The sequence below is a fragment of the Mauremys mutica genome, chromosome 3, assembly GCF_020497125.1.
Source record: "Mauremys mutica isolate MM-2020 ecotype Southern chromosome 3, ASM2049712v1, whole genome shotgun sequence".
NCBI classification, from domain to species: Eukaryota; Metazoa; Chordata; order Testudines; family Geoemydidae; genus Mauremys; species Mauremys mutica.
In genome coordinates, this window is record NC_059074.1 from 108,223,377 (window position 1) to 108,246,366 (window position 22,990).

Genomic DNA, 22,990 nt, shown 5'->3' on the forward strand with positions numbered 1-22,990 from the left:
GGCAACGAACCACTGTTTGCTGCCTCAGGCCTTTTTGGGCCGGCAACAGTCTTGGCGTCCCTGGGTGGGCTCGAGGCAAAATTATGCCTTGCCCGGACTCCTCCAATGGCCGGTGGACGACAGTCACAGCCGATGCCAGCGCGCACCGGTGCTTTTACCGGGGGCCTCGGCAGGGACGTGTCAGACCGACCTTGGAAGGCACAACGGTGCAACGCACTCAGATAGTGGAGAAGCAGCTGCGGGCGACGGTGAGGAACCGGTCCTGTGGAAAAGGTAGGAACAGTTCAGTGCTGTTAACCTTTTGTTTGCCTGTTAAGACCTGGGGACGCCCAGTGTCTTCCCATAGGTATGGGGCAGGGATAGAGTACAGGCAGGGCATGGTGTATGCCCCCAGAATGCATTCTAGCAAATTGGAAAGTGTTTGGTTTGGATCCAATGATTAAGGGTAAACTAAAAAGGTTCTGTACAGTTGACTGGCCTCAATATCAACTAGAGAGCCAGGAAAGGTGGCCACCAGAAGGATCACTTAATTACAACATGATCCTTCAATTACTTTTGTTTTGTTAGCAAATGGGTAGCTTTTGAAACTGTTTGTATAAAGAGCTCTTGTAAAAATCCCCCACCATATGCCCCAGAGCTGCACTGGGAGGAGGATTGTCCGTGGGAATAATGGTCTTGGTGTGTGTGTGTGTGTATATACCAGTGTGAGTGTCTGTTGCTGGAAGACGCCCAGATTAACCTGTGAAGCAAATGCTAATGATCAGGAGTAGTCTAACGCAAGCCCAGTAACTAGTGGATCTTTAGGAGATCCGACCCACGGTGGGCTGACTCAGCCTGGCATCGTCCGGCGAGGAAGCTGCCTGGGTCTAGGAATGTGTGAACCTATCTTCCCTCCCCCCCCTTCCTTTCCGTGTGGGCTACTGACAGTCTGATCATCTCATTGAATGCAATTAGAGTATACGGCGTTGTGTCTCCCAGAGACTAGCCGACGCTCTTTGCTGAAAGGAGATGTAGAAGAGTCAGTCATCCTCGTTAATCTCTCCTGTGTGAGTGTCCTGTAGGGAGAGATTCTTAGTTTATGAGCCGCTAGCGCGGACAGGGCCCCCCTCTTTGTGTGTGTAAGTGGAAAAGGGGGGAAGGGACAGTCTAAACGTTCTACCTCACCCCCTAAGGGTACCCCAGCATAGTACATGTACGTACATTATGGTCCTGAAACCTGCAGGTATTTAGAGAATTGGAATCTTTACACGCGTAAAAATCCATCTAAACAATGTCCATTAGAAGGTACCTTCAATCTAGATAAGATCATATATCTCAGAGGAGCTTTTAATTACCAAAGGAAAAGCCTCTGACACGGTGTGAGCAATTCGTCTAGGAATGGGTTAATTTGAAACTCTGCTAAGGCCAGAGATAAAGAGAGAGCTGCTCTGCGTGTTAGGTCAGACTATGTTAAGTATAAAGAAAAATTTTTAGCCCCAGCTGGCTGTGGGAAAATATAAACAGAGGTAAATTAAAGGTAATCTAAGTTACAGAACTGAGATTGCATTTGCAAAGCTTAACTGTTCAGTGAGATTTAACAGTCTTTGCAATCCCAGAGCTGGTATGGCTTGGTGACCTGAACTGGGATCTCTGAAAGAGACACTGCAGGAGATTCCAGGGTGTAAAAGAACAGCTCTCCCAAGAGTGGAAGCATGTTGGAAATACTGGATAAGCTGTATACAGAATAATCTCCCGTCCACCTATTCCCCTTTTCTGAATGTTATATACAGACGTGGTCAGTCTGGATATGTGTGAGTATTAAAGTGGCTTAAGGCTTGGGGAAGCTTTGGGGTTTGGTTATATGGTGTGTTTTGTCCTCCCCCAACGTCCTGCAGTAGATAAATTGGTAACAGATTTGTTACAGTTTGGTGAGTAATTGAGAATGGGGGAGCCCTATAGAATTTACACCATCTATTTGTTTTACCTTTGTTATGTTGTGTTTCTTTTGTTTGGAACTGTTGGTGTTATATGTTGAGGATTGCATGATTAAAGGTGAACCTACTCTCAGCTGCAGTAAGTCTGAGAACTAGAAAGGGGTTCTACCCCCAGTTGCAGCAGGACTGGGCAATAGAGTAGTTGGAGAAAAAGAACAAATATGTACTTGATAACTAGAATTGAGCAATTAAGAGCATAGATCATGACCCAGACAGCAACTCAAACCTGCACCCAGGGCAAGTTGCAGGCTTTGAGACAGGATTTCCAGTTAGAAAAGGAAGCCCTGGTTAAGCAAGTACCAGTCCTTCAGGGACTTGCCAAAATTTAACTATTTGTGCTCAGCATACACCGTAATAGTAGTGTGTTTGCTACAAGGGGAGATTAAATAATTAAACACCAGTGGGCCATGTGTTTTGCCCAGGTGGCAAGCCTCACAAGGGAAGACTTAGGTAGTCTTGTGAGTTAAAATGTTTTAGGGAAAAAGACCAGAAGGGTGGGGGCTAGTTGAGAAGCCAACCCCCCCTTAGTTAAAACTGGCAGTGGAGCAAATTGGTGTCTAGGGAAAGAACGGTTCAGCTAGAAAAGAAGGATCGGGCCCAGGCAGGCAAACAACAGACGGACAGATTGGAAAACGGGTTGGAAACTTTTGAGGGTCTAGTGGAAGAAAGGAGTAAATAGGTATAAACATGGGGATTTCAAATACCCAGGAGGATACTTGGAATAGTGATTTAAGTTGAGAAAAATGGTTGTTGAAGAAAACAAGTGAGTGATTTAAGGCAGTGTGAAAAGTTAACTCCGTAGTTGCTGGAGGGAACAGCAGTTGAACTTTGTAAAAATGCTAAAGAGAAAAATTCTTGATGTTTGTTTTTGAAATGTTTGTAAATAAATTCAGGCAAAGAAATTTTTAGATTGCAATCATTTGGTTATAACCCATTTAGTTGAATTATCTGAAAAATGTTTATATAGTGCTATGTAATTGAAATCTTATTAGGTTCTAAAGGCACTATAAGTGATGATGTTTTCTTTCAGTGTTTAAAAGCAGGAGTTAAAAGTACAAAGCAAGTCAGGAAGCATCTGTATTGATGCAAGTTATCTAACTGATAAAGTAGAAGTCACTGAGACCAAAGCTGCCTATGAAACATATATATGAAAATATGGGGTAATTCCCCTGTTTTGCCTGAAATCAACTAAGGTATTTGTATATTTTCAGTGATGATTGATTGCCCAGAAAGGGTAGACTTCTGTTTTTGCCTTTCAGATAATCAGAGAAAACTGATGCTAGCTGAACAGCATTCAACATACCATGCCTTTGATGGCACAGTAAAAATTATGTTTTATGTTTTATGTTCTGTCTTGTGGTGTCTGTCTGGTGGCCAAAATTATTTTGTTTATGGGATGGTCTGGATTGGAATACAGATACTTGTTTTGTTCAACTTGGAATACAAAGTGCTTGGATAAATTGGGAAAAATATGGTATACTAAAGTCTAATACATCTCCTTAAGTAAGAGAAAGAGAAACTTTATTGGCCAAATCTTTTAATTGAAAATTGTTAGTAAAACTTGCATACCAATAGTTTTTGGAAGCAAGGACATGGAAAGTTAACCCACTCCCCATATTGTACATGGGATCCTTCTGGCTATCTCAGATTTCTAGCCAGAGGGCTGGGGATGGTGGGAAACTATTGGACTAGAGGCTCTATGAAATAAACTCATCAAAGTGGGTGTGCTTGTCCTAACTTGTTGTCCCAAAGCTCTGGAAAAAGTTATTTTAGTGAAAGGATAGATGTGATAAACTTTAAATAATAAGACTAATGTACTGTATAAAGGCAATGTATATGTGTTCATTGTTAGCAAAAGATGTATAAGTGAAGGCTAAGTTTCCTTTGTAGGTTAAAAGAAGCCAAACAGGACAAAGGAAGAAGGACGAGTTAACTGAGGAAAAATAGCTAACATGCTGAGTTTAAAAATAGGGCATTAGCCCCATTTCAGGACACTGCTCTCAGCTAAGACTTAGCTAACAACCAAGACAAGGGAGGCTTAAATGTGCCCACACAGCTGTAAAGTCTGCAAATCGCTGACAGGCACTAATGAAATGTGTTAGGTTTCTTTTTTCACAGGTAAAGATGCACTACACAAAGACCCTAGGAGTCCTGCCACCCTTGGAACCAGGAAACTGGATTAATGTAAAGCTCCACCAACGAAAGACTGCTTTTGCTCTATGCTGGAAAGACCCTTATTAAGCCCTGCTGACCACCAACAGCGTTGTGCAGTGTCAGAATCCAGGATTTCCTGACCATAAAGGACATTAAGGACTGACCCTGGTGTAGAAACCAAGAATTATACACTGGCAGGAAGAAATTTGTGGGACCCCTGTTTGAGACTGTGGTATTGATTAGATTTTGGGGTTTATTCTACAGGCTGCGCCCTGTGGTTTGGATAAATCCTTCAGCATGTATTGCTCACAAGGGGCTGCCATACGATTAACACAACAGAGAGCCTGGGTTGTTTCCTCTGCAAGAAGAGGGAATTGATCAGATCTCTGTGGACTCAGGCCAATAATACAGCAGCCATTTGAAATATTCTTACAAGCTGGGAACATGATAAGAAATTGGGCCAACTAGAAGGGGCCACTAGCCTTATTTTTAGAGCTCAGCTATCCCAAATACAGGCTGGAGTTGGTGGGTTACATGTCATTTCCACCCTCAGTTCTATGACCCAGAAGTTGCTGACAGAGATGGTATTGAGAATCACTGAGACTGGGAAGGTATTGCAGTGGGATCTGGTATATTTAGATGGATCTTGAGCACCAGACTTGGCCCACTGCCCTTACAGACTATCAGGAACCATCTGATCTGTGGTCAGGGGGATGACATACTTGGACACTTTCTGGATGGAAGTATGAACATTCACAATGCTCCTTCCAGGCATGAGGACCGGTTAGGGTGGGTGTGGGCTTCCACATACCGAATCCTACCGGGTCCATAGGGAGGATGAATGTGGGACTGAATACCCCAGCTCCCTAGAGTTTAATTGTTTTTTGTCTTCAAAGTATGAGAAAACTCAACCAAATGTTTGTTGAGTATTCTCAAAGGGGGGAATTGTTGGTGCCATTAGGCATATTCCTAGGTAATTCAGGAAGATGGAAAACCACAGTATTAATGAAGTCTTTCTGTACTAGGCCTGAATTGAACCAAAGTTATTTTATGTTGGGCTAGGAGTCCCTTCATGTTAAATTCTAGTTGAATTCCTAAGTCAGCATTTAGAATGGAATGTGTAACTGCTCCTTATCAGTGGAACACGGACAGCAGAAGATAGTAAATAGGGGCCCTACTTGTGTTTTGTTTAGAGAGGAGAGACAGGGTAATAAATTCAGAAGTAAACCAAGGTAACAGCCTTGAAAAGTTACGAGATGAATTGTCTGCTGTCAAGGATGATTTAATTGTTAACTATACAAAGTGCCTATTATATGGGAGGGGACTAGAAGGGAGAAGGGGGGTAAGTGGGCAATGGGGGGTAATGAGGATGCCTTGTTGAAATCATGTATAAGAAGACACACACAGCTTGCATCTGTGTGCAGGATCTGAGATTGTAATATCTCCCTGGCACCTTACTTGAGCTCAAATAAACTTTTTCTGCATTCTCCACCCTGGTGTGATAATTAGTGCGACGCACACCGGGCAACGAACCACTGTTTGCTGCCTCAGGCCTTTTTGGGCCGGCAACACCCTCAAGCCCCCCACTACAGAAGTACCCTGTGACTCACAGACTATTTGGAGTGGACACCTGTTTTAAATGGACCACAGGAAATGCCTATGTTGTCTTTTCATAAATTGACCCCATATTTGGTTGGCTAAAACTTAGTCATCTGACCTCTTAAAAAAATATCTGCTGCCCACAGTCTGATGCAATTGATATCCAACAGCACTTACTGGAAGGCAAACTGGGAATGTATGTAATTTATATTCTTCTCACTGAAGGAGATCCAAATATTTAATAAAACAATGACTTAAGTTTAAAAACAAAATTGGTGCCACTGGTTCTTTACACCATTGAATCACATATATACATCTATTGCGCTCTAATCTCCTAGACTAAAACAAACTAAGCAATCTTTAAAACATTCAGGCAATATTGCCTGCATGGAACTACAATTGTCCTAAAAGCAAATATGTAAAACACCATTTTATTATGATTTAATATTTTAAAATTTGATCTGTAGACAAGAAAAATAAATCTACATTTCTAAGCGGTTCATAATCACCATTCCGTAAGACCAAAAGCAATGCATGCAACCATGCATTTAAAAATATGTTTATTTATTTTACATGGACACAGGGGTACATCATCCATATTCACACTCATCCACTCATGTGTGGATATGAGAGCAAGCTGTGTGTGAGCATGTTTGTGTGTGAACATATCAAAAAGGTGTATTCATTTGTTCACTTGTGTATCTTTGAGCATATGTGCACAAGTGTGTTTATGTACACACAAACGCTTGTGCATATGTACACACACGCTTGTGCATGCACGAGTGTGAGGATATGTGCAGCTAGCAAGTTTCTCTATTTCATGTAAGCCTGTGCACGTGTGCTCAGGTGTATGCATGGGTGTATGCCAGCGTTTGTGACCAGGTGCTCAGACTCTGCAGTCAGCCGGGGTCATGTAAGTGCAGGGGCAGCGCGGGTGAAAATGCAAGGCTTTAGAGGACAATGACCCTGCCCATGTTTATTTCTGCATGTCACCCCATGCTCGCTTTTTGTAGCGCTGGCAAGAAGAATACACAACAAGCCACACTCACACAGCCCCGGAGGCGGGGGGAGGGGGGGGTCACCTGCCCCCGGGGTCTCTCCGCTGAAGCAGCAGCAGCAGCAGCTCAGGGCAGGTTTAGTAGATTGCCATGGTAACCCCTCCTCCAACATCGCCTCCTCTCCCCGCCCACCTTTGCTCCGGGAAGCGCCCGGCCGCCTGAGGCGCTCAGCCCGAGCCCGCTCTCCCCGGGGCCGGGGCGCGTGCCCCGCGCACAGAACGAGGGGGACACCCAGGCGCGCGCTCGCGCTTCCTCCCCGGGCGGAACGCCGCGCGCGCCGCCGCGCCAGCCCCGCGCGGGACGCGCGCCCCCGCTGCCCGGCCGTGTGCAGGCCCCGCTGGCCAAGCGGCGACATGGCGCTCGTGCCCTGCCAGGTGCTGAGAGTCGCCATCCTCCTCTCCTACTGCTCCATCCTGTGCGCTTTCAACGCCATTGACATGCCCGCGCATCAGACCTATGGAGGGCGCTGGAAATTTCTGACATTCATAGACCTGGTAAGTTGCCCCCAGCCTGCGCTGCTCCCTCCTGTGTGTGCCCTTGGTAAGTGGCGTGACTGTGTCTCCGGTCACTGGACAGGCTGCAATGTTCGAGCACAGGCGTTTCAGCGCCCTGGTGCATGGGTCTCCCTAGTCCCACTTCCCCCATGAGAACATCAGAATTAGGCGACCTTGTGGGTGGGAAAAAAAGAACTTGTCCTTTGGTGACTCATTAAATGGGTGACACTGAAAAGAGCTAGTCAAGCCATAAAGCAGCAGCAGCAGCAATACTGGATGGATTTAAAAAAAAACAAACTCCTGTGGCCTGTTTATTGTTTTTATTGAAACAGGCCACAGCAGCCATGTTTGTGTCAACAGAAATGTTAAACATAGTTTCCCTAAAGCAAAATATAGGAGAATATAATGCTGGCCCCCAAACCACAAAACATACTATCAAAATAAGAACATGGCTTGCCACACTTGGCCCACTAGAATAATGTTGAGCCTAACACAGGTGAGGTAAAAGTGCCACAAACCACACATTTGGCAACCAGATTCAGCCAGTTTTTGCCTCCAAGCCCACCAGTGCACCTGTCGGGTTAGACAGGTGTCTCTTTGCAGTTCAGCGCAAAGATCTAGACCTTACTATCTTGCCATAAGACCACTGGGAAAACCCATATCCAGCACTTCAACCATGCTGACTCCAAAAATTGTATCCTTGAACTCCATAATCATACTGCCTAAACAGACAGATGTTGATGCACCTAGTCCAGCGGGGTGGGGGGGAACAGATCCTGATGTAGCCAGGTACAATACAATGGCAAGCCTCATATGCAGCACCTGGACCCAGTAATTTCCCTGCTGAATCCACAAATTAGATGATAGAATTAGACAAGACATTATACCATTACCAGGCCACCATAAAAGTCTAGACCCCGATACAAGAGCACAGCAGAAACCTGTACCAGTACAATACCATTAATTTTTGGGCTCAAACTCAAATTCTCCCAACTAAATAGAGCACAAGCGTAACTACTTTTACTGCACCAGCTGCTGATAATGCGTGCTGTCTTTTAGATGGTAGAATTTTTAATTTAGACCCTAAAACCTATGTGATTTGCTGGGGTCCTGGTGCCAGATGCAAGGTGTTGTGACACTGTTATGCTAAGATTAATCAGGATCTAGATTTTTCTGGTTGGGTAGGAGCAATTATTCCATTTTTCTATCTAAAGAAGAGAATTTTTGTGTTTAAGGCCATGTGCCAGTTACAGGGTTGTTTGCAGTGCATGAGGTGGCTAAACTTATTCTTAGTTTTGACAGTAGGCAGGTGTGGGCTCGGCCCAAACAATTGTCTATATCTAAGAAGATCTATTTTTACATATGTTAATTTTTCATTGTACTTTACAAATGCAGACCTGTTTTTGTTTTGGGCTTTTCCTATTGAAGAGTTAACAAGCTTATATTGTTTAAAATTTTCATATTTTAAAATTAAGCTAGAGCTTATGTAATGTTAAATTAACATCTGAACTTTCAAGCTGTGTAGTATGGTATTGTTGAAAAAATAGTTTACACTTATAAGATCAGGAATTCTCAGTAGAATTTAAACCAGGATATTTGAATTATATGTCTCCCCCACACACTTCTTTTAAACTTTGTGTTGTTGGCAATGCTATTTCTTAAACCATTTGCAATTAACTTAAGACAGTATTCAACAAAGTGTGAAGTACAGTGTAGATTATTTTGCCCCATCTGGCATTGATATAAGAGTTTCTCTAATGTTCAGGTATTCTCTGTAAGTTTTGATCACAACATTTAAAAAGGAATCAGTTATTGATGATGCTATCTAATGATCTCAGTCTGGCAAGTCTGGCTGCATTGCTGCTTCTGTCTATAATTCCTCTAGAGCAGAAGCAGAATTGTCCTTATTATTTATTATTTAGTGTATTACTGTGGTGTCTAGAAGGTCTAATAATGGACCAGGACCCTATTGTGCTAGGGTGAGTACAAACACAGAAGAAGGATCCTTCTAAAGAGCTTACAATCGAAGTCTCTGGGTAACACTGACTCTAGAGTGATAGGTTGTAGGAAGCCATTTCTTGGATCTAGGATGAGCTGCAAACATGTTCTGTTCTTCCAGAATTTACTTACCTTGGTCATAGCTGTGTAAAAGCTAGGAGTTTGTCATGTTTATCATCTAACCTGTATCACTATCGGCGTTTGCTCTCAAGACACCAGGATACAACTCAGGAAGTGTCTTAACAGCATTCCTTTTGTCAAAGTGAAATGTATATGCATATTTTGCTCTTCTGTTATCCTATTTGACTTGTTTTAGATTTTTCCCTTTGCGATGCTGGGCTACACTCCGTGACATGGATTAATAAGGGCCTAATCCAACTCCCACTGAAGTCAAACAGGAATCTTTCCATTTACATTAATAGCAGTTGGATCAGACAGTAATTGACTAAAGCTAAAACCTGACAGTCTTGTTTTTGGGTTTGCTTCACCCTTTACCTGGCTTTCTTAGCCTTACCATTATTATCTAATCCTTGGCCTAATAAAAATAACAACAACAAATAATACCTACTTCTTACATCTTTTTATCAGTGAATATCAAAGCACTTCATAGTCTTCAATGTATTCATCCTCACAACACCTCTGAGAGGTAGAGTATTATTATCATCCCCATTTTACAAATGGGAAATAGAGGCATAGAGAGGCTAAGTGCCTAACCTAAGGTCACACAGGAAGTCTGTGGCAGAATAAGGAATTAAACCCACATCTTCCAAGTCTTAGGCTAGTGCCCTAATCACAGGACCATCCTTAGGTGGGTGAAGGCTATTTTTAATGTAGCCAAAGTATTACTTGTCAGTAAATAACAATTATTTCCCAACAAATTATGGCCCACTGTAACAAGTTCAAGTGGACTTTCCCACTGTGCAGACACATTCTTTCATCTAAACATGACATGATCAAAGATCATCAGGTAAAATGTGTGGTTTTTAAATATCTAGTAAAGTAGTCAACTACAGCCATGTACTTCTGTCCCTTAGCTCATAAGAGTCACCCTCTATGGCCCACTTTCCAAGTCTGACAGCAGAGAAATATTAATGGTTTCTTAAATAGGATCTGTGTCCCTGACTGTTGGTTTGGTCAAGAAATTGAATCACTTGGATTTGTCTCCCAATTCCTAGCCACCATACACATCTTTACTTGTTGATGACGTTTAGTAATGTCCAAGGGGCCTAATGGTGTCTCATATAAGGATACATTTCTTCATTTCTGCTGGGTTAACTTCCCTGACTTCAGGAAATAAGATGCCATCAGAGCCAGTGGGGCTACTCTTCTCCAGGAGGAAAGTCTGGATGTTTTCCAGCACACTTCCACTATATTGTATGATGGCTTTAAGGCTTGCACAGCTCTTTTGTAAGTTTCAATTTCCTCAACTATTTGCAACGTCCCCACATCAGTCACATTCAGAAAATGTCTAGACAAAATATCATCAACAGAATCTTGGCAAGCATGTGTTCTCACTGCAGATTGTACCTCAATGATGATAGAATGAGTCTTTGGCATCTCACTGGCACACAGTGCAAGCACTTGCTGTTTATGAGGGGTATGAGAGATTTGTAGTCAGTCAGAAGTGAGGTTAGGAATCTAATCTGAACAAGAAATTTGGACATTTTTTGCGTGCCCAGTCTGGCATTCCTTCTCAATCGGCACAAGAGTCTCAGCATCAGTCAGCAACCTGGAGAAATTAGGCAACTGACTATAGCTGACCATAATGCTTCCTCTAACCCAGTTATTAGTATCTGCACTTAATATGGTTTTGCATCAAATGATACTATTCGATAGCTGAAAGGAATTTGAAGCAAAAACTAAATAGCCAAAACATTTCTACTCTCTGTTCATTAATTTATACTCTATCCTTGCAGTAGATTTCCTGCTCTTTCCCTGCTTATAAAAAGCTGTGCTTTTGGGGAAATTCATGGACTATGAAGACCCAGAGAAGTGGTCAGTTGCCATCAAAATTAATGTTTATTTGTTTTGTGTCATTTGGTTAGAGGATGGATATCTACTGCATGATCTTTCAGACTGTTCACCATAACATATCCATTTATATAATCTGTATTTTTCTGTTTTGCCTACCAACAAGTATAGTGGTAAAATTTGGATGTCCATTCCCAAATATTTCCTTAGATGTGAATTCTTAGTCTTTCCTGTCCTTAGATTTTTAACTTGCGGCAATGGAAGGTTTACCTAGTTCATGGAGCAATATTGAAGGTGCATTTTGACAATATACCAGTTATGCTTACCACTGCTGCTGCGAATAACCAGCTCCGCTTTAATTTCTCTTCTTGGTATGTAAAGGTAGATGCTGTTCAAAGTAAATATGCCTTCTTATTCCTGGTGAAAACTTCTTTATAGCTACAACAACATTTTCCCTCTTTTTCACAAACTTAATTAGGCCTCACTAAGTTACCTGCAGTGAAATGGTGAAGAAGATGGTATACCTTTAAGAGCAAACATAATAGATGTGTAAAATGTCTTGTCTTGGTATCTGCCCTCCTCCACCCAGTTTAGACTTTCAGAGTTAAATATAATTGGAAAAGCTCTGTTAAATTGGAAATAGTGTTTGAGTGCACAGTAGGAAGTGGAGATTGGCCATTTGTTATGAATAGTTGTCATTTTGATACTTCTATCTTAATAAGTGTCTGAAAATGTTGCTATATGGTTTGTTCAGAGTATGAATAATTGAAAATCATGCTGCAGAATCACAGATTAATTTTATATATGTTTGAGGGATCCCTTCTCCCAATTCTTTTAAAACAGATTTTTCGTTATTGCAGAGGTAAGATTTCTTAGTTTCTTTTGGCCACCCGTTATGGACAAAGGGCACTCTGCAACTGTGGGGGAGATGAGGCAAAAGTATGTAGATTCTGGGTACTGGGATGAGGGAGAGTGTGCGCAGAAGGAAGAGGATTTGCGTTTGTGTGAAAGTTATAAGAAAATTATCTTGCAGTTAAATTTAAGTTAGTAAAATGTGTCCTGGTCTAAATTACTCCTAATTTTCATCATGCAACTGGATATCAAATCTTCACCCCTTCAGCTGTAGACCACAGTTAGAATTAAACAAGATACAGTATTGCCACAAATTTATACATTGAGGATAGTGCACATATCTGATGGTAAAGTAAGTCTAACATTGGTCATGGTAATTGAGACCAAAACTGGGACTAGATTTTCAAAAGTCTAGAAAGATAACTATGATTCATTAACAACATGGTCTTGAATAATGTTGAATGTGCTAACAAGTATATTCATAACCCATGATTGAGGGTAGCTGGAGTTAGGAAAGAACTGATTCTCTCTCCCATCCCAGCGTGTAACATTGCACACATTGGTTCTATAGTTTTTCTTTGTTTTGTTGTTCCATTCAAGTGTAAGATTTTCGGTGTCATATCTGTACCTTCTTTTACCTGCAAAACACTTAAAACACTGTGGGCACTACAAGAAACAACGACAATGATCTATATAGTAAAGCATCATGTTGTATTACAGGGATCAGCAACCTTTGGCACATGGCCCGCCAGGGTAAGCACCCTGACTGGCCGGGCCAGTTTGTTTACCTGCCGCGTCTGCAGGTTCGGCCGATCGCGGCTCCCACTGGCCGCGGTTCGCCACTCCAGGCCAATGGGGGCTGCAGGAAGGGCAGCCAGCACATCCCTTGGCCCACACCGCTTCCCGCCGCCCCCATTGGCCTGGAGTGGCGAACTGCGGCCAGTGAGAGCTGCGATTGGCCAAACCTGCGGATGTGGCAGGTAAACAAACCGGCTCGGCCCGCCAAGGTGTTTACCCTGGTGGGCTGCATGCCAAAGGTTGCCGATCTTTGTTGTATTAGCTCCTGTTGGACTAATTAGCCAGACCAGGTGTCTGATCCTGTGTGGCGGTGGCAAATTTAATGTTCCTGTGATCTTTCCAAACCCTGCATCTGGCACTTTTACCATTGTCTGCTTCATCAAATATACGGGACAATCTAGATTTCTGTTGAAATAATGTTGCTGTTGAAGTGATTCGAAACTATCCTAACGGAGTTTTGTTCTTCCCCATTGCTGGCATGATTTGGATCTGTATTCTCAGGCACATCCTTGCCAGAGGAAATAAAAATGTTTATTTGCTTTCAGAGGATGTTTTTGAATTTCATTTGGTCTAATTTAAATAAGTCACCAGAATAGAATTTAAAAGATTTAAATTATATTTTTAAGAGAGGGTGCTGTGGTTTAGAGCACAGGACTGGAACTGTACATGGCTTCTAGTTTGTTCCTAACTGCCATTGACTTGATATCTGAATTTGAGCAACTTTCATAACTCACTCGATGGGTGAACTCCACTACAATGTGGCAGACACAGGCAAACCACTATTCATTATTTAAATGGGGCTTAAGTGTGTAGCGCCTTGCTTAGCTCCTCTTCTCTGTGATGAATTTCATCTTTGTGCTTCCCTTTCCTTTGCCTGTACACCAATGCTAGCAGCCTATGTAACAAACAAGACCACCAAATCACACTAGTGAACAGAATGACTGGCTCCTTAAGCACCTATCTATAATATGTAGGGAAAAAGCTTGCATGATCATGGGGGACTTAAATCTGAGTGAAATATGCTGGAGATCTCATTAGACAGTACTAAAACATCTTTGGAATTTCTAAATATTGTGGATGAAAGTTTCCTAACTCAAAAAAGTGTTGCATCCAGCATGAGGGATTTCTCTGGACAGTTGAAGAGGAATTGAGCCCAGAACTATATCATAATGATAGCTTAGGCATAAGTAATCATGACTTGATCACATTTGTAATGTGCAAAGAGAATAAAGTCCAAACTACTAATACCCAACCATTTAAAAGGGCCAATTTCACAAAGCTGAAAATAATTAGGAGCCAAACCAGCTGGGAAAGAGAAGGCAGCTATTTAAAAAAACAAAACAATATAAAAATGAAAGAAAGGGGAAGTTGATAATAATGAATATATATATGGGAAGCAAGAAATTGTACAAAGGGGCATAGGGAGAAATCTGTGGCCAGCAGAATTGAGGACAAGAAGTCCAGTAGCAGAGGGAGGCGGGGAGGGGGACTATCCAATTTAATAGTGACTGAATGCAGTGCATATGTTTACCTGCCTCTTGGACAGTTGGTATATGTATGCATGCAATGCAAGAAGCTCATGGCCCATACTGTGTCTCTGAAGAGTGGCTGAACTGGAGGAGCTAAGGGAGATGTAGAGGTACATAGAGGAGACTTTCAGGGACCCAACAGAGGGACCCAACCCCAGCCTGACAGCCCTCTGCTGCTGAGGAGGATGAAAGCCTCAGAGAAGGAGAACATCAAGCAGGAGCGGAGGGAAACAATCCCATGGTTGGGATGCTCCTTCCAGGAAGATTGGTAGAATTGCAGGGTTTCAATGCGTGCATGAGATGATGGTGTAGGGAGGTGGATTTTAGGTTTATCAGTAACTAGGGAACCTTTTGGAAGAGGAGGAGCCTTAGGGTGACCAGATGTCCCAATTTTATAGGGACAGTCCCAATATTTTGGGCTTTTTCTTATATAGGCTCCTATTAACCCACACCCCCATCCTGATTTTTCACACTTGCTGTCTGGTCACCCTAAGGAGCCTGTACAGGAAGGATGGGCTCCACCTAAACCAAAATGGAACCGGACTGCTGGCATGTACAATTAAAAAGGATTTTTTACACTAATGGGTGGGAGAAAGACAACAGGTGCTGAGGAACCCACAGTTCAGGCTGAGACGTCCATTAGGGATGAATTTATTAAAGGAGGAGCTCTATATCCCAGTAAAGAAGATAGGAAAGAAGTTGGTAAAGTACAGGTAGGAGCTTGTGAGGAAGAATCAAACATAAAAGTCCCATTTAAATACAACTCATCAGGGCCAGAAACTGAATATTGATAAAATGTACAAGTGCTTAGCTATAAATGCTAGAAGTCTAAATACTAAGATGGGTGAACTAGAGTTCCTGACATTAAATGACATTGATATAATAGGCATTGCAAAAACTTGGTGGAATGAAGATAAATCCATGGGACACTAGTATCAGGGTACAAAATATATGGAAATGACAGCGTAGATCATGTTGTTGGGGGTGCAGTGTGTCAAATACAGTAAAAATCTTAAATGCACCAAACTGTACAATAGAATCTCTATGGATAGAAATTCCATGCTTGAGTAATAAGAGTATAGCGGTAGAAAAATACTACCAAACAGCTGATCAGGATGGTGACAGTGATTGTGAAATATCCAGAGAGATTAGAGGGGCTGCAAATGCAGAAAACGCAATAATAATGGGGGGATTTCAACTACTCTCATATTGATCGGGTATGTGTCACCTCAGGAGGGATGCAGGGACACCTTAAATGACTGCTTCTTGGAGTATCTTGTCCTGGAACCAACAAGGGGAGAGGCAGTTCTTGATTTTGTCTTATGTGGAGCACAGGATCTGGTCCAAGAGGCAAATATAGTTGAACCACTTGGTAATAGAACCATAATGTAATTAAATGTAACTTCCTAGTAGAGGGGAAAATATCAAAGAAACCCATTACAGTAGAATTAAACTTAAAAAAGGGGATCTACACAAAAATGAGGAAGCTAGTTAAACAGAACAATCACAAGGATGAAAAGCCTGCAAACTGCAGGAAGACTATTTAAAAACACCAAAAGAGAGGCTCAAACTAAATGTGTACTCCCCCCACTCACCAAAAAACAAACAAACAGCAAAAGGACCAAAAAATGTCACCAGGGCTAACCAGAGTAAAAGAGGTGGTTAGAGGCAAAAATACATCCTTTTAAAAATTGGAAGTCAGATCCTACTGAGGAAAATAGAAAGGAGCATAAAATTTGGCAAGTTAAGTGTAAAAGTATAATTAGGAGGGCTAAGAAAGAATTTGAAGAGCAACTAGCTACAGAAACAAAAACTAACAGCATATTTTTAAAGTACATCAGAAGCAGGAAGTGGGGCCACTGGACGATTGAGGTGCTAAGGGAGCCCTCAGAGAAGACAAGGCCATTGTGAAGAAGCTAAATGAATTCTTTGCATAAGTCTTCACTGCAGAGCCTGTGGGGGAGATCCCCTCACCTGAGCCATTCTTTTTAGGAGACAAATCTGCGGAACTGTCCTGACTGTCAATAGAGGAGGTTTTGGAACAAATTGATAAATTAGGACCAAAAGTTGTTCACCCAAGTGTTCTGGAGGTACTCAAATGTGAAACTGCAGAACTATTAACTATGTATGGTAAGTAGCCTAGCACTTAAATCAGCCTCTGTACCAGATGACTGGAGAGTAGCTGCTGTAACACAGGTTTTTCAAAAAGGCTTCAGAGGTAAGGCTGCCAATTACAGACAGGTAAGCTAACTTCAGTGTTAGATAGATTGGTTGAAACTATAGTGAAGAACAAAATTATCAGACACATAGATAGATAAACACAACGTGCTGGGGAAGTGACCAGGTGTTTTTTACCACTCAAGAATGGTCTTGGAGTAATCATGGATATCACAGAGTTCTGTAAAATCATGAATGGTATTAAGAAAGTGAATAGGGAAATGTTATTTACCCCTTCACTTAACACAAGAACCAGGGTTTACCCAGTGAAATTAATAGGCAACAGGTTTAAAACAAACAAAAGGATGTGCTTCTTCACACAATGCACAATCAACCTCTGGAACTCATTGCCAGGGTATATTGTGAAGGCCAAAAGTATAACTGGGTTCAAAAAAGAATTGGTTAAGTTCATGGAAGATAGATCCATCAATGGCTATTAGCCAAAATGGTCAGGGATACAACTTCATGCTGTGGGTGTCCCTAAACCTCCAACTGCCAGAAGCTGGGAGTGAACAACGGGGTAGATCACTTGAAATTGCCCTATTCTTTTCATTCCCCTGAAGAATCTGGCACTGTCCACTGTCAAAAGACAGGATACTGGACTAGATGGACCATTGGTCTGACCTGTTATGACCATTCTTATGTTGTTAAGAAGGAGGTGTTTGGAGTTTGCTTGTTTTTTTTTTTTTTTAAGAATATTAGGAACAAAAATAATCCTAGCAATCCATTACTAGGTGGGAATGGTAGAACTGTCCTTAATAGGGCAGAAACGGCAGAAGTGTTCAGAAATATTTCTGTTCTGCATTTGGGAAAAAAACAGATGATGTAGTCGTATCAGATGATGAAATACTTTTTATTCCAATAGTAATTCAGGGGGATGTTAAACAGCAGCTACTAAAATTAAACATTTTTAAATCAGCACATCTGGATAACTTGCACCCAAGAGTTTTAAAAGAACTAGCTACGGATCTAGCTTTACCATTTTAATGTTTTTAATAACTCTTTGAACACTGAGGAAGTTCCAGAAGACTGGAAGAAAACTAATGTTGTGCCAATGTATAAAAAGGATAAATGAGATGACCTGGGTAATTATAGGCCTGTCTGCCTGACTTTATGGGCAAAATAATGGAATGGCTGATATGGCACTTGATTAATAAAGAATTAAAGGAGGGTAATATAATTAATACGAATCAACATGGGGTTTTTGGAAAACAGATCTTGTCAAACAAATTTGATGAGATTAAAGTTTGGTTGCTTAAGTATATTACATCAACCATTTTTACCATTGACTTCTGTATTGCATTTAACTTGGCACCACATGATATTTTGATTAAAATGGACAACAGTGGTTCTCAAACTTTAATGGGGTTGCCATGGCTTGCCTAGACTTGCTGGGGCCTGGGGCCAAAGCGCGAGTCCCACCACCCGGGGCTGAAGCTGAAGGCCGAGGGCTTCAGCCCTGGGCATTGGGGCTCAGCTTACAGGTCCCCTACCTAGGATTGAAGCCATTGGGTTTGACTTTGGCCCCCCACACCTGGGGACGGGGCTCGGGTGGGCTCAGCTTGACCCCCCGTTTTGGTGTCATGTAGTAATTTTTGTTGTCAGAAGGGAGCTGTGGTGCAATGAAGTTTGAGAACCCCTGGACTAGAACAGTATAAAAAACATGGCACACATTGAGTGGATTCAGACTGGCTGACAGGTCTCAAAACATAATTGTAAATGGGGAAGCACTGAGCAAGTGTGTTTTTGGGTGGGGAGGGATTGGTTCTTGGCCCTGTGGTATTCAACATTTTTTATCAGTGACTTTGAAGAAGAAAGAAATCATCACTGATGAAATTTGCAGATGACACAAAGATTGGGGAATCATAAATAATGAAGATGACAGATCACTGATTTGTGTGATCTGGACTGCTTGATAAGATGGGCAGAAGCAAAAAAATATGCATTTTAATACTGCCAGATGTAAAGCTACCCATCTAGGAATAAGAATGGGGGCCATACTTACAGGACGGGGCCTCTATCCTAACAAGCAGTATCTGAAAAAATTGGGGGTTCTGGTAGATAATCAGTTGAATATGAGCTCTGAGCACAAAGTTGTAGCCATAAAATGCTAAAGTGACCCTTAGATTTTTGAATAGGGAGGTTATATTATCTGTATTTGGCACTGGTGCGACTGCCCCTGGAATACTGTATCCAGTTCTGTTGTCCACAGCTGTGTTCCCTGTAAGCTGCACGGCTGGGCGGCCGCAGTTGATTAGCAGAGCGTTCACAGTCATCCGGCAGCGTGTGTTCAGGTGCCCTCTGCCCGCTGCTTTGCAGCCATGTTGCTCCTGCAGCTGCTCCAGGGACCCTTCTGCTGGCTGTGCAGGGAGGAGAGAGGGGGGCTGATGTTTGAGTGTCCCCCTTCCCCCACCCCTTTACCCCATCTCCACAGAGCAGGGAAGAGGGGACAGCCTGGCTCAGGACTTGGAGCTGCTGCGGTCTGAGCTCTGAAGACTCAGGCTGTGGCTACACTTAGCGCTTCAAAGCGCTGCCGCGGCAGTGCTTTGAAGCGCTAAGTGTAGTCAAAGCGCCAGCGCTGGGAGAGAGCTCTCCCAGCGCTGTCCGTACTCCACCTCCCTGTGGGGAATAACGTACAGCGCTGGGAGCCGCGCTCCCAGCGCTGGGGCTTTGACCACACTGGCGCTTTGCAGCGCCGCAATTTGCAGCGCTGGAGAGGGTGTGTTTTCACACCCTGCTGCAGCGCTGCAAATTTGTAAGTGTAGCCAAGCCCTCAGGGGCGGAGAGTGAGTGCCTTTCTTAAAGAGAAAAAGCGCCTAAGTTAATGGTTTCTAGTTTGCATATTAATTCAAGTTCAGCAGTTTCTCCTTGGAGTCTGTTTTGTTGCAAAATTGCCACCTTTAAGTCTGTTACTGAGTGACAGGGCTTGAATAGAGACTGAGAATGGCTGAGTCATTACACAGATTGAATCTATTTCCCCATGTTAAGTATCCTCACACCTCTTGTCAACTGTCTGAAATGGGCCATCTTGATTATCACTACAAAAGTTTTTTTTCTCCTGCTGATAATAGCTCATCTTAATTATTAGCCTCTTAGAGTTGATATGACTACTTCCACCTTTTCATGTTCTGTATGTACACCTCTACCTCGATATAATGCTGTCCTCGGGAGCCAAAAAATCTTACGGCGTTATAGGTGAAACCGCGTTATATCGAACTTGCTTTGATCCACCGGAGTGTGCAGCCCTGCCCCCCGGAGCGCTGCTTTACTGCGTTATATCCGAATTTGTGTTATATCGGGTCGTGTTATATTGGGGTAGAGGTGTATATATATCTCCTTACTATATGTTCCAGTCTATGCATCTGATGAAGTGGGCTGTAGCCCATGAAAGCTTATGCTGAAATAAATTTGTTAGTCTCTAAGGTGCCACAAGTACTCCTGTTCTTTTTGCAGATACAGATTAACGGCTGCTGCTCTGAAACCCATTTTTAATGGTGAAAGTCATTTATCCTTGGAACAGTTTACCAAGGATTTTGGTGGATTCTCCATTACTGTTAATTTTTAAATCAAGATTGGTTGTGTTTTAAAAAGATATACTCTAATTCCAACAGAAATTAATTCAGGGAAGTTCTATAGCCTGTTTTATACAAGTCATCAGACTAGATTATCACAAGGGCTTCTTCTGGTTTTATAATCTATAAAATTGGCATACTGATATTTACCAACCTTTGTCAAGTGACTTGTTGGGAGAGACAGGGCAGTTTGAGATGAAAGGCATTACATAAATGTGTGAACTATTAGTCTGCCTAAGGATGAGTCACCAGCATGTTTACACAGCATTGTAAAGGTCCCTGCACACCCTCTTGCAAGCCCAATGTAATGCTGCAGTTGAGCCCCACCTCAGTTTCTCCCGATTACAGCAGCAATAGACTCACTTGAAGAGTCTGGGCAAGAAAAGCCAACAAACATTAACAAAATAGCATGTTCCCTTTTATTAAGGCTTCAGGAAAGGAGCAGTTACAACAAACAGATCTTAAGGTCCTTATCTCAGGGACCTGGTTGAAAACTCCTAAGCTTAACATCTCTAACACCAAGCCCTGGTCTACGCTAGGTGGAGGGATTGATATAAGTTATGCAGCTTCAACTACGTGAATAATGTAGCTGAAGTTGATGTACTTTAGATCGACTTACCGTGGTGTCTTCATTGCGGTGAGTCAACTGCTGCCACTCCCCCATCAACTCTGCCTGCGCCTCTCGGCGGCGGAGTACAGGAGACTAGACGCGATAAATTGATCCCTGCTCGAACGATTGCTGCCCGCTGATGTGGTGGATAGTGTAGACATACCCTAAGTCTCTGAGTCTGATTAGGCTGGTCTTCTGCAGCCTGAGCAAAATCCCCACCTACTATAGCTTACCTTCCTCCAACCCTTACTTAGCTTCCTCTTTCATATAACCCAGCTCTAGGGTGTGGTAGGGCCACTGTGATTGCACCCAGGCTCTTCCAGCTGTAGCCTCCAGCCTTTTCCATAAAGGGGTAATACAGTCCTTCACAATCATCCTGTTCTTACTGTAGCTGTTGAGAATACAATCAGGAGCAATTATTCGTTTGTCAGTTCACAGAGCAGGAAACTACAGAATTGCTCTTTACAGGATAACGAAGTGAGATTTCTTAATGGGGTTTAATGCATTTGAGAGAAAGAGAAATACATATATATGGGAGCCTTTTAATAACTGTATGTTTTACAGCTTTCTTTCATCCTCTCAGGTTGTAAACATGTCAGAGAAACAGTTCTGAATAGCACCCTAGACACTTGGTTTAACTCTGTTAAAGAAAGCTTGTTCAGTAAGATAGCTGATAAAGAAAGTTGCTGGATTTTATTTTCATTACAAATAAAACAAGGCTCTAAGCCAGTGTTTCCCAAATTTGGGACGCTACTTGTGTAGGGAAAGCCCCTGGCAGGCCAGGCCAGTTTGTTTACCTGCCATGTCCGCAGGTCCAGCCGATCACGGCTCCCACTGGCTGCGGTTTGTTGCTCCAGGCCAATGGGGGCTGCGGGAAGTGGCGTGGGCCTTCCAGCAGCCCCCGTTTGCTTAGAGCAGCGAACTGCTGGGGTGGAGCAGGGGTCGAGCGTCTTCCGCACCCCCCACCCCCGAACAGAGAGGTCAGCGCCTCTGAGTCCAGATATATCTGTGGCTTATAAGAAAGGAAAGCTGACTTGAACATGTTGGCCTGTTTTGAGTAATTAAGTGGAGCGTAAGCTTTTGTTTGGGTTTCTGCCCAGGGGTGAATTTCATTCCTAGCGAATGCTTCCCCAGATCATGCCCCACTCAGCTGCTTTTATTTTAATGGATATATCTTTTTTAGACAGTTCTTAAAAAGTTCAGTAAGTTCAAAGTCATCATTAGTCTTTAAAGTGTTGTAAAGGGACTTCGCTTTGTGCTCTTTTTTTCCTATTATCAGATAAACAAAGGTTTTTCAACTCAAAATGGTGAAATTCACCACATCTGTGTAAAACATAACTAACTTCAGTGGCTGGATTTGCTTCCTTGTGTCTCCAAAAAAATTCAGAAGGAAACTGATCATTTTGAGAACTATTATCTGGCATTTTGGATAGGAAGAAATTGAATCAAGGTAAAATTTCTAAGCATGCTTCTAAATGATTTAACATCAAATTGTAACTGTGGTAATTTCTTCCCACCCCTATTCATTAGATTAAGTATATAGGTGATCTCCAGTAGTAGTTTGCCCGCCAGTTTGGGGAGCCATATGGTACTCTCCCTTCCCCATAGTTTGCATTGCGTGGTATTCTTCTACATCATGGAGGATGCCTGCAGCATTTAGAGGATTTATTGGCAGGAAACAAATTAGGCTCATCTGAAATGCTTGAAAACACACACATCCTTATTCTCATTTACACTAAGGCCACTTGATGCCACTCTAGCTTTGTAAACGGGCCCATACAATTTTACCTTGTAGTGTTTAAGATGATACTTCCAGGGCCTACAGTCCCTGCACACCCAAACATGCCATTGACTCACCTCACCGATGACTTGTGTACACAATAAATTTCCAAACCCATAATTCACAAAGGGTGTAGCTCCATCAGCGCTATCACTAGTGGAATCTATAATGCAGACAAGTTATAGGCGTTTATCTAAGTTATCTAACAGGGTTAGTTGTCACAGACCTTACAACACCTGCACCTGGTCTATAATATAGCTTAAAAATGGTAGTAGCGCAAGTGGAACTTCATCTTTTGGTGGGTAGAGGTCTGAAGTGTTCTAGTGAAAACAAGGCACAGGAGTGTGCCTCAGGAATTCAGGATTGTGCTCTAAATCACCATACA

General features: G+C 42.5%; 1 protein-coding gene across 7 annotated transcripts in view; it reads left to right on the forward strand.

Annotated features, from left to right (window-relative positions):
* Positions 1-6,942: 6,942 nt before the first annotated feature.
* AIG1 (androgen induced 1) overlaps positions 6,943-22,990 on the forward strand; it is a 193,478-nt gene continuing 177,430 nt past the window's right edge. For 2 of the 7 annotated variants that reach the window (XR_006578251.1, XR_006578252.1), the window contains exon 1: positions 6,943-7,278. Coding sequence is in view for 5 of the 7 variants with exons in the window: in XM_045010951.1 (XP_044866886.1) it covers positions 7,138-7,278 (141 nt within the window). In the remaining 2 variants the exon portion in view is untranslated. The remainder of the gene's footprint in view (positions 7,279-22,990) is intronic. The other 5 variants (XM_045010950.1, XM_045010955.1, XM_045010951.1 and 2 more) reach the window with 4 other exon arrangements.